Source organism: Ovis canadensis, chromosome 22, assembly GCF_042477335.2.
Source record: "Ovis canadensis isolate MfBH-ARS-UI-01 breed Bighorn chromosome 22, ARS-UI_OviCan_v2, whole genome shotgun sequence".
In the NCBI taxonomy this organism is placed as follows: domain Eukaryota; kingdom Metazoa; phylum Chordata; class Mammalia; order Artiodactyla; family Bovidae; genus Ovis; species Ovis canadensis.
Window position 1 is genome coordinate 48,712,245 of NC_091266.1, and position 12,127 is coordinate 48,724,371.

The 12,127-nt window shown below is 47.1% G+C and overlaps 1 protein-coding gene across 50 annotated transcripts in view; it reads left to right on the forward strand.

Moving 5' to 3' along the window:
* Positions 1 to 3,598: 3,598 nt before the first annotated feature.
* The window catches only part of TCF7L2 (transcription factor 7 like 2), a 200,875-nt gene continuing 192,346 nt past the window's right edge, over positions 3,599 to 12,127 (forward strand). For 33 of the 50 annotated variants that reach the window (XM_069567163.1, XM_069567123.1, XM_069567166.1 and 30 more), the window contains exons 1-3: positions 3,902 to 4,884; positions 5,175 to 5,241; positions 5,480 to 5,604. In XM_069567163.1, the coding sequence (XP_069423264.1) occupies positions 4,696 to 4,884; positions 5,175 to 5,241; positions 5,480 to 5,604 (381 nt within the window). In that variant the 5' untranslated portion in view covers positions 3,902 to 4,695. Of the gene's footprint in view, positions 4,885 to 5,174; positions 5,242 to 5,479; positions 5,605 to 12,127 lie in introns of all 50 variants that reach the window. The other 17 variants (XM_069567133.1, XM_069567136.1, XM_069567169.1 and 14 more) reach the window with 4 other exon arrangements.

Genomic DNA, 12,127 nt, shown 5'->3' on the forward strand with positions numbered 1-12,127 from the left:
CTTAGTTGCTCTGTGGCGTGCAGGATCTTCCCGGACCAGGGATGGAACTCGTGTCTCCTGCATTGGCAGGCAGGCTCCTCACCACTGAGCCACCAGGGAAGCTGAAGTGAGCCCTGTTTGCCTACCTCTTCCTCTCACTAAAATTGCAAACACTCAGGTGTCCAATTTTTAGTGTTCCTAGGTTGGCTAAAGGAGTAGCTCTCCTCAAGATCCAAATAAGGAACCATTACCCTCACAGAACAAAAAGCAAACAGAAAATATCACAGTGGAATCAGGACTTTGGCTTCTAAACATTTCCCCATTTTATAGCTTCCTTATGTTTTCAGATTCTTTTTTTGGCTTTCCTCAGTCAGCACACTCCCTGCATAGATAAGTCCAACACAGTGGTAACAGATCATCCATCATGGAACCTTGATATTTAAAGAAAACTCACACAGCACTCACACACACACACACACACACGTATGCTACACCATCAAGGTTTAATTACTAGACTCTGGCCAATTGACTGGGGAAGCTGAGTATGGTTGGTGACATGTATTCTCTACTTCTGGTGAATCTAAGCAGACTATCCTTGTTTTTCCAAAATTCTAAAGCCAAACTTCCAGTATAGTTTGAGCCTCTCAGCATAATGAGGGTATAGGCTGAGCCTCTCAGCCTATATAGGTGAGCCTATAAAGGTGAGCCTCTCAGCATAATGGGGGTATAGGCTGAAAGTATGAAATCATAGACTTTCTGAATGTTAGAAAGGACCTAAGAAAATATCCAGTCCAACCACCTCACCAGTCAGGTGAGACAGGACAAAGGGGTCATAGGTAACAAGGCCAATGGCCAGCCTGTTTCCGCCATATCCCTTCAAGCACAGTCCCCTATTTCAGAGGACACTTACCACTCTTCCATAACAACCCCCAGTAGAAAACCAATACCTGAAAAGTGATATATATAAACTGAAACTTCCTTTCACGCTCTCCGATAGGGATGAACAAGGAAGTACCCGGGGGAGAGGTAAACTAATTTCTGAGGTTAAAATGCAGACTAATAGCAACAAGGTCCACAGAGATTTAATAGAGGGATGGTTGAAGGGGAGAAGAAAACAGAGAAGCGAAGAAGCCAAAAGACACTGGATGGGGAGCAGGAGAAAGAAACGAGGGCAGAGGGGCAGTCTGCTTACAGCTCAGGATTTGGGCTGGCCCTGGGAAAGGGCTCTGAGGCAAGAAGTCCTAGATTCTTAAATGCAAAACTCCTTGGCTCAGGCTAAAGTCAGACTGGTCTGGTTTCCTCCCCATGTTCAGAACCCCTGCTATTTGGGCAGAACTCTCTGTCCTTTAAACTAAGAGTCAGTCATCAGTATCTAGCCTCAACACCTGGATGCAGCCAGCGGTTGTTTAAAATTTCACAGCAAATCTACAAACGATATATCTACATCGTAGGCCAACCGGACCATTCTTTTAAATATTGTATTACCTTGCTTTTTGCTGACTTTAATTTCACGTCCTCCCCCATTTCTCCCCTATCCCCCCAGATTACCTAAAGCCCTTTCAGAGACTCAGGGGTAATTGATGCTCTGAGATCTTCCTGGTCTCAAGTCTTTCTATGGCACAAAGCAACAAGATTAAATGCGGTGAATGTGCTATGATGGAATGACTCTAAATTTATTAATTAAATCAGAGATGTTAAGAGTTTCCTTTGAATGAGAAACATAAGGATATGCCAAAATGGATGAGGTTACTAATCATCCAAAGAAAGTCCTTAGTATTTACATATGATAAAAATGCAGGCCAGGACATTAAAAACAGTTAAGTACAGTCCTTAAAATTTCGATTCAGTATATTTATGACTTTTTATTATCCAGGTAAGTCCTATAAAGGACATAGAAGACCTCAGTATCCAATTTAATTCAGATCAGGGTTAGAGTAAAATAAAAGAACCATTGCACAGGAGAAATTGCCATAAAATTGAGTTACTGTAAATGTGTTCTCATTTAAGTAAATAAGGCCTTGAAACAGGCCTTAGGAAAGTCTACACTGTACATAGACAGACTCAGGCACACTAAGTATACAGGTGACAATTAGCAAGTGTGAAAAGCTATGGCCATTCGATAAATGTGTAAATCTAAAGGTAACCAAGTGAAAAGACCTAAAAAAAGGAAACTGTTAAATCCATTTGTACGTGGATTTAACAGTGAAGCATTTCATTCTTCATGTTTTTACTTGGTGTCTTAAAATAATCCCCTTTCTGTCTCCACTCACCCTCTTAGAAACTGTGCCCGCCTTATTTATTTATGAAGTCTGAAGGTTAGTCCTACCTGCTGAGACTAATTAGCCCTGTGCTTTGTATCCTATGCAATCCTGTCTGATTAAATGTACACATTTGTTTTACTTCTTTTCAGGCTCCTTCTCACTCTACTTGTGATTTTCTGATTAATATTAAAGTTGGGAGTTACTGTGATTCTCCTCCACAGCCTCCCCCCTCCACCACATTTTTATTTTGCCCACATCTTGCTCTTTAGTGTGCAAATGTGGTTATGAATTTTTTCCAGTGCAGGGGAACTCATTGGCCTTGTCAATCTTGGTATCATTATTTTTAGTAGTCTTCTTTCTGAGACCTTAGCCTATAAAACAGTTTTGCTGAAAACCGAAACTCTCTAAATATTACATGGTAAATTTGCTTTCTTTTGGAAACCTTAGGTGCTGATGGGCCAGCTGAAAAGCAGGTGAGATGTGTTTTTAAGGGATGGGTGAAATGGTTTAGTACATCTCGGACTCTAGACCAACACTGTTCCTAAAAGAAAATTTGCTAATTCCCTATTGATTTCTTTTTTTTTTCCCTGGTTCTTTTTGTCCCCTTTCCTATTGCAGATTCCAGTTCACCTCTCACTGGGTATTTGCAAGAAAATGAGTGTTGTTGCTCCATTTTCTAGGAACACTGTGTTTTGGGACCCAGGCCTTTCCCCCTTTAACATAATTTTCTTCCCCATTTTGTAGCAAATCAATTTGCTCCCCAGGAGAGAGCCTAAAAATCAACAAATACCTGCCTCAACCCTCTGGTTTTCCATATCCTCCCTGAGGTCTTCCAGCATCAGCTGGGTTAGCAATTTCCTGCCAGAACCATCTACATCTTGATTATTTGGTCAGTCTTTGGGGGCTTTCATTTCAGATCTCCTTCCAGAAAGACTCCAGTACCACTGATCCCTGGGGTTGGTGAACTTTCAGTTTTATTTTCCCTGGCGGTGTTAACGCCCAAACTTTTCACTTCCAAAGTCAGACAGGACTTTGAATCCTAGCTGATTTCCTATCACCTCCAAGGTCAGTTAAAAAAAAAAAAAAAAAAAGAACAACATTCTACAAGGAAAAAAATCAAGAATCATGTATTTTTCCTTAAGGATATTTTTAATGCTCCTGACAAACACTACAGTATTTGATTGTTTTTTGGATAAAAAGTCATCTTGGCATATTTATTCTAGTAGAGACTTACGATTTAACGAAATGATTCACTATTAATCAACAAAAAAGGGGAGGGAAGACCTCGTGGGTTAATAGTTTCTTTCACTGCAGATGACCAGGAACTTTGCCCAGCCCTCCACTTCCCCAAGCTCTCTGAGAGTGGAGGGTTGATCTCTCTTTTTGACCACTTCTGTTACATCCCGCCCAAGGGTGGTTGATTTCATTGCTGGCTTAACCACTAAACTCCTACTTCCCACCCTTTCCCCAATACTCTCCTCCTTTTCTCCTTCCTTAAGACTTATTTCTAATATTTCTAAAGTGCACTTTTTCTGGGCCTCTCCCCATCCCCGCCCCCCAAGTGGGCTTTCCTTCCGCCTTCCTCGACTCGGATTCCTGACGCGATCGCCACCCACCCCCCCTTCCCCTCCTCTCCTACTCCGCATTGTCTTTTCTGAAGCCGCCCCCCACCCGGAGCGAGTCCCCGTTCCCTCGCCCAGACTCCCGGGCTCGCACACACTCGGCGCAGGCCTCTCCCCCCTGCACACTCCTCCCTCCGTCTCCCCCCCTCCTCCCCCGCCCCTCTCCTCCTCCTTCTTCCCTTCCTCCTCCCTCTCCCGGCGCCCGAAAGGATCATTGTTAGCCGCCCCCGCCCCGCCCACCCCGGCTGTTTATTTATGCATACGTCACCGGGCCGGGCCCGCCCCCCGGCATCTCATTAAGCGAGTGTGTTCCTCTCGCCCTGTCAATAATCTCCGCTCCCAGACTACTCCGTTCCTCCGGATTTCGATCCCCCTTTTTCTATCTGTCAATCAGCGCCGCCTTTGAACTGAAAAGCTCTCAGTCTAACTTCAACTCACTCAAATCCGAGCGGCACGAGCTCCTCCTGTATCTTCGGCTTCCCCCCCCTTTGCTCTTTATATCTGACTTCTTGTTGTTGTTGGTGTGTTTTTTTTTACCCCCCCCTTTTTTTATTTATTATTTTTTTGCACATTGATCGGATCCTTGGGAACGAGAGAAAAAAGAAACCCAAACTCACGCGTGCAGAAGATCTCCCCCCCCTTCCCCTCCCCTCCTCCCTCTTTCCCCTCCCCAGGAGAAAAAGACCCCAAAGCAGAAAAAAAGTTCACCTTGGACTCGTCTTTTTCTTGCAATTTTTTTTGGGGGGGCAAAACTTTTTTGGGGTGTTTTTTTTTTTTGGCTTTTCTTCCTACTTCATTTTTCTTCCAAAATTGCTGCTGGTGGGTGAAAAAAAATGCCGCAGCTGAACGGCGGTGGAGGAGATGACCTAGGCGCCAACGACGAACTGATTTCCTTCAAAGACGAGGGCGAGCAGGAGGAGAAGAGCTCCGAAAACTCCTCGGCGGAGAGGGATTTAGCTGATGTCAAATCGTCTCTAGTCAATGAATCAGAAACGAATCAAAACAGCTCCTCCGATTCCGAGGTAGGAAAAGCCCCTCGGGCTGGTGGGGTTCTTAATCTATTTCCTGGGCTTGGCAAATGTTGCTGAGAGGGGAGAAATCGGGGCTGGGGGCGGCGGCGGGGCGCCGCAGGGCCAGGCGGGCGGCGTGTGCTTGTGGGGCCACCATTGCAAAAACTTGTAACCCTGTTTTTTTCTCTCTCCCCCTCACCCCAAACGCCCCACCTCGCTGATCCTTTTTCTCCCCCCCTTCTCTCCCCCACCTCTGCGTGGCGTTTGCCCCTCGCCCTCCCCACCTCCACCCCTCCGGGAAGGCGGAAAGACGGCCTCCGCCTCGCTCCGAAAGTTTCCGAGATAAATCCCGGGAAAGTTTGGAAGAAGGTGAGTACGCCCCGCGCGGCCCCGCAGCCGCCCGGAGCTGCCCCCCCACCCCCGGCCCCCAACTCCGGGGCCCGCCGCCCCGCGCGCCCGGGCCCCGCGCCCCGCTCGGCCCGGCCGTGCGCCGGTCCGGCCCCGGGCGCCCCCGGCCACCTGGGGCACTTTTCTAAAAAGTTTCTCCTCGCTCTCTCCCGCTCCGCGCGGCCGCCGCCGCCGTCCCCTCGCCGCCCCGCCATGTTAGCGGCCAAGAGGCAAGATGGAGGGCTCTTTAAGGGGCCACCGTATCCCGGCTACCCCTTCATCATGATCCCCGACCTGACGAGCCCCTACCTCCCCAACGGATCGCTCTCGCCCACCGCCCGAACTGTAAGTGCCTCCGCGCCCGGCCCCCCGCCCGCAGCCCGCCCGCCCGGCCCCGCATGCGGCCCCTGCCCTGCCCCCTCCCTCCTCCCCCTCCCCTTCCTCCCCCCTCCCCCTCCCCGCCTCCTCCCCTCCCCGCCTCCCTTCCCCCGCTCGTGGCCCAGCAGCCCGAAACTCTCCAAACTTTTCTGCCTTTTGTGGACTGGGATGTGTTTGCACTTCGCCATGTTCTTGCTTTCAGTTTGTTGCCTCGTGATGTTGGGGAGACTGCTTTCCAAGCAGGGCTCTGCTAGGGTGGTGGTAGGGGGAAAAAAAAATCAGAAGAACTTTTTTTCTTTTTTTCCTTCTGCGCTCTGATTGCCCCCGCCCCCTTTGGTGGTGTTTGTTTCTTCACCCTGGGAAGATGACTGTGTGGCTCTTTCTTTTCTCCCTCTCCCTCTCTCTTCCTTCCTTCTTCTGTGGCGTCTTGGGCTTCCCCCGGTTAACCCTTTGGCTGCCGCGGCCGGGGACGGAGTGACTGGGCTGCGCCCGACGCGCGGTGTTAGAGAGCGGATTGTCCCTCCGGGCGTTTGGACTTGCGAACTAGCGGGCGCGCGGAGCCCGGGGCCCTGGAGAAGCGCCTCGGCTTTCTCCCTCGGCCGCTGATTTGCTTAGCTTTCTAGTGTCGGTGGCTGGCTTTCAGCCCTCCTCCCCTTTTCCCCTTGGAAGGTCACGCTTCCTAGACGGGTTCCACTGCAAACTTTGGGGGGCTCCGGGCTTCCTTTCCTGGGGGCCACCCCGCAGGACCGCGAGCGCCCTGGGCGCCGTGGCTTGGCTCGGCGGCGTGGCGCGCTGGCTTCGGGCTCTCCTGGGCCGCGCGGGGTGGAGAGGCCCCTGTAGCCGCGGTTCTTGGGTTGTGTGCAGCCGGGATGGCGTCCTCCGGATGGACTTGATGTATTTCTAGGGAATTTGGTGCTTTGGGGTTATATAGCGAGGTCTGCTCTCGCTAGCTTTAGCGAAAGCCCTCAGCGGGCCCTAGGGGGGCAGAGACCAGGGTGTGCGGGGGCCCAAGGGTGTAGAGAGGCTGAGGGAGGCCCAGGGCGCCTGTCCTTCTAGGGAGTGGGCTGCTGATCGCAGGCCACCCAACTTTGAGGGCCTCAGGGCGGAGCGGGGTGCCAGGCTCTGGGGGGCGCTTCCCTCAGCGTGCGCCCCGAGCCCACCCCTGACATTTGTTAATAGGGCTCACCCCCTTCCCCGACCGACCTCTGCCCCCTGCCCTCGCCCTGAACCGCTTCCCCCTATCCCACCCTGCTCTTGAAAGCGTGGATCCCGAATCTCTAGACGCGATCTCTAAACGTTTGTGCCCGGCTTCTCGATTGTTATTTTGCACCTTCTCTGGCTCAGTCCCCCTACCTCTTATTTACACACACACTACTTTTGTCTTTTTCTTTTTCGGTAACTCGAGCTAGCAATTTGAAATAGTGCACCCACTGTTCAGCAGCCGTGGATTCGGTGCTAATGGCCGAGGGCTTGCCGGACAGGAGTCGATCCGATCTACAAGTGTTTTTAAGCATTAAAATATTAACTATCAGGTTTGACTTGTTTTTTGGGGCCCCGGCAAAAAAAAAATGGCAAGGGCATGGTAGACCGGTCATTTTTTACGGCAAGGAAAGAAATAATTATTCCCCCCGCCCTCCCTTGCGCCCAGGCTTCTGCAGGCTTGGGAAGCTGGGAGACCGTTTCAGCCCGACCTCCTCTTAGATGGCCAGCGCTTTCTGGAGGCAGGGGCCGGTCTGTGGGGTTGCAGCTGGAGGCGAAACACAGACCGGCTACGTTGTATTTTTCCTGGGAGCTCGTGGGCATCTTGAACCGGAGAGTTTGTGTAATGACCAAGCCGACCAAGCGACATTCCAAAGTAACCCTGAGAATTTCTTCTTCTCCTCCCCTCCCCCTACGATGGGAGTCTCTCTGATATTATTTTAAAATCCACTTGGCCATCTGAAAGCCCATCTGAATACTGAGCTTTGGTGGCGGGCTTGCTGGCCCTTCTGGGCTCCTTGCAAACTCCTGTCTGTGGCCGCTGGCAGGCTTGCCCCACTGTCTCCTGAAACTCCAGCAGTTGTGTTGTGCTGTAATTAAGAAACAGGGAAATTGTTAAAGGCAAATAAATGATTTCCCGGTGCGAAAAGGAAAGCTCCCAACCACCCCGTCCCCTTTGTGTGGGCATTGTAGGAATACTTGGTGTCTTGTGATTTTAATTGTGGACATAGCGGGTGGCCTGGTGCTGTGACATCAGATTGAGAAGACATTTCTGAACTCAGGAGGCAGTTTTAATATTTGCGTGTCAAACACCCAACAGACATCTTTTGTGCGCACAGTCCCTTCCTCCCTCCTATCTGTTACCTGCGTTAGCTGATGTGCTCCAAAATTAAAGTTATTTATTTAAGCCGGTAAGCAGAGACATGGAAATGAGGCTGAGAGGCTGTTATGTGTCACTCCTGACCTCTTCAATCAGAAGGCCGGCTTGCAATTCCAGATTTGATACAGCTGCCGAAGGAATCTATAGGCAAGATAGCGGTCTTTTCATGCTCATCTGAAATTCTTAGTGCTTCATAGAGTGTGTTTTTTGAGGGCAAGGTGTAAAGACAAATTGGCTCTGTTCTTTTCCCGACCCTCCTTGGTGGTGGTGGTTTTTTTTTTTTTTTTTTTTTTGCTATATTTTCTGTTACTTATGAGTGTACCTGTAAGCTGTTGCATTCTTTCAAAAGCAAGCTCTTTGGGTTCCTGGTTTCTGCTTTTCTATTTAAGAACGTAAAGAATTAAGGAGTATCATTAAATGGGCTTATGATGAATAATACATTATCTCAAGAATAATGCTTTAATTGCTGGAGACGCCATAAAGCTTGATAGTAGTAATTTTATTTTAAAATGACAAAGATTTCTACATCATGTTAATTTAGCCTTTGATACATTAATAGGAACGGCTTTTAAAAAGATTCGAATACAAAAAAGCATTAAGGCGAGAGGTCTGGTTAAGCAGATGAGAGGTGATAGAACTGCAAATATTAGAATTGTGGTAACATTTGTATATACTAAAGATAAGAATACTGTTTCCGTATTAAAGTTGATAGGAAAAACTAGTTTTACATTTCTTTTTCCCTCCTGCCAAATGAGAATATGGGGTTTGGTGGCCGAAATTCCAGTTAGGTTTGAAATTCTTATTAAGGACTTGGTTATTAGAGCTTTTGCATCTTCTTTGATCCAAAGTTATTTGCTTTTCAGCTGAAACTGTTTGCTACTAGGTTGAACAAATAAATAAGCAGCATCTTGAATTCATTTTAGAACTTGGAATCCAGCATTTAAAGGAAACCAAGAGGGGCCTATTCATTGGGGTTTTATTTAGCTGGGCAGCAACTTCTCTTTCTGCCTGGTGAAAAATGGATGTTTTCTCCTCGCTCAAACAACATAATCCTTTCTAATACAAAAGATTTAGACCTTGGAGTGTGAAGGGTTAATGGTGGTCCTTCCCTGTTGTCCTCCCACCCCCCACCTTCACCCCTGATTGTTTTGACAACACTTTTCAAAGTGTGACATTCCAAGCCCCTCCATAACAATGTAATATTACTGTAATTACACAGGTCATTACATTTTAAATAGAGAACAATAAAATGCTTATCGCCCTGAAAAAGAACAGGTGTTCTTGCCCTTCTTTGGTATTTATGCTAATTGTTTTTCATCTCCTTGAGAAATATTTATGGCAAACATGTTTAGATTTCAATCTCAAGGCAGCAATATTAATTCCATGCTAATCTTTCTAGGTTGGGGTTTAATGTCTGCAGTTTGGATTATGGGCTCAACATTCACCCAATAAGTCATATTTTAATGATTATAAATTTAATATGCCAGCGCTTCCACAGTTTGTTGAAATGAAAGCCTTCTGAAAACCCCAGAAACAAAACTATGAGGCATTCGGGAGCCTAGAGTGTTTATCTGAAAGAAGTGTTTTTGGAAACTTGACTGCTGGAGGAAAGTAGCTTTCATTGATGCACCCCTATCTGATTGAGAAAAGATTTGGAGAAAAACAATCCCCCACTCTGGCTGGGAGTTTTCCACCTTGATTTTAATTTTACTGATATGGATTTCATTTAGAGTCCCTGCTGGAAACTGGTCAGCTTTCTGTTTCTTAGCAAGCTGTGAAAAAGTTACAGGAAGGTTTCCGGGGGCTGGCAGATCAAGAATGCTGTTCTGTTAGCAGTTCAGGATAACTGCAGTTCTGCACGCCATTAAAAAAATATTTGCTTTAGAAAACCAGCATTTTAATAGTTGCACCAGAGGCTGTGCTTTTAAAGATTACAGTAGAAGCCTTTCCAGGTTTTGAATGTTTCCTCACATGCCACGAGGTGCCTGTGTGCATACGAAAAGCACCCAGACTTCTTGGTGGAGAAATGTTGGTGCAACTTCTCTTACACAGGCTCAGTGGGTAAACTGGAAGGTATCTAAGAGGATTTTACATTTTGTCAGATGTTTCACAACAGGGGCCCCCGAATCACATTAAAAATGCACTGCAGAGACAGGACAGCTGCAAATTTTTGTGCGGACGCGTGTTTCTGGACCATGACTAAAACTCCGGGGACCTTTTCCCCAGCTGTCTGGAAGTTCTGTGGAAGTTGCTTTATTGGCAGTTAAGTCTGAGACAACCTGGATTTAGCAAAGACTCTCCTACACAGGAAGTAGATGACATTATATTGGGGGAAGGGACTTCAGGCAAGGAGTGATTTACTCCTTTTTTGTTTTTTTAAACCATAGCGTTGCCAAATAAATAAGCACTTTCCAAGGAAGTAGGTGTAAGCTTTTTAGTCTTGGTGAGTGGAATTAGATAATATCTTTAACCGCATTTATAACTGTTTCGAGGTGACACATTTCAGAAGTTTGGAGGAGGGGGATGAATCAAATTCTTGAGGCTTTTCTTTTTGAAAGGGGTGTGTGATGTGGGCGTCTGAGTTTCTTCTGGGAGTGGATATTGGCAACCGTGTAAGTCAGTCTTCAACTCTGACTTATAATTGAGCACATTTGTGAAGGAAATGGTTAATTTTACAACCAAAGGCAAACTCGCACCTCGACAGGTCTGCTGAAAGAAATGTGCCCTAGTCCTTTGCTGGCAAGCACCACCGGGTCATAAATCCACAGGCTTTATTTACAGCCCATAACACTTATGAATGTTAAGATATTTGACGCCACGTTGGCCTTATAATATTCAAGGTCCACAGACACTGGCAGTAGCTCAAATTTCTCTCACTAATTATAAGCAATGAGATTGGGGGGGTGGTGGGGACAACCCATCACCAAAGCTGCCCTCTCCCCCGCCTCTGACCCCCACCCCTACAATCTGAGCCAGCCGAGACAGACACCCCCTCCTCCTTTGGCAGCTGACTTGTACTTTTCCTCCAGGCTATTGTTATACACATTTATAAAGAGCACTTTCAGGAATGGAAATTCAGTGGGGGCTCTGCACGAATGTTTTTCAAAAGCAAAGTTGCTCTAGGTGTTTGGATCTTTTTTCCTTTTCTTCTGGTTTATCCCTTTTTCCTTTCTTTCTTGACTTTTTTTTTTTTTGAGACCCTGTTGTCTTTATTGTGCTTATTTCCCAGAATACTTAAAGAAACCTGATACGGGAGGCTGCCCTTCAATTTATATGATGTTTCACTGAGCTGGAAGGGAAAACGCACGCAATTGCATAGTGCGATAGTTAACGTGAGGGTTAAAAGAAAAGTGACATGGAGTGAGGAGAATTGATTAAAAGAATTAATAGATGAGAAAAAAAAAATCCAAGTTTGCTTTGGGAATGGGAAGGCCATTCATTTGGGAAATGTGCAGTGGTGTCTTGGTGGAGGACATAGAAAAGTAACAGAGAAGGCAGAATAAATGCTTGTCTAAGAAAGGTTAGAAAGGCATAAAAAGATTCGGCAGAGATTTGGGCTTGACAAAAATGGCCTCATTGAAATTAGGAGTTAGAAGTTTCTTATGAGAGGTGAAAATACCATGACTGGGAGGTGGGGTGGGGGATGGTATTAACAACCATATTGATGTGCTCAGTAAAAACTGGTTCCAATCTACTTTTCACCCGAAGAGCTCTGTGCAGCAGATATGTGACTTCCCACCGTGCAAGAGTCTGGGGATGGGGCATCTGTGGTGAAGACCCCCGATGTGAGAGAGATGGCCAGTTACCTTGCGCATTGTCATTTATTCTTAAAAAAGAAGTGGGCTGCCCTAGTGTGTGTGACCACATGGCAAAAGGGGGAGTGGGATTCCGAGGTGTGTGGGAAACTGTGGCAAAGAGGGGCGGGGCTGATGGCTCTCTCATTTCTGGCTGGGTCCTTCGCTCCATCCAACCCAAACTTAAAGACCGAGGCTGAACGGTTTTATTTTCTAATCAATGGAATGCAGAAACTTACTAGCCCTCTGGGACAGATATGAATCCCTTAACAGCTCATTACAGAGATGGGGCTGTGGGATCTTTGAACAGGTTATCAGCCCTGGTGTTCTTCGGTTT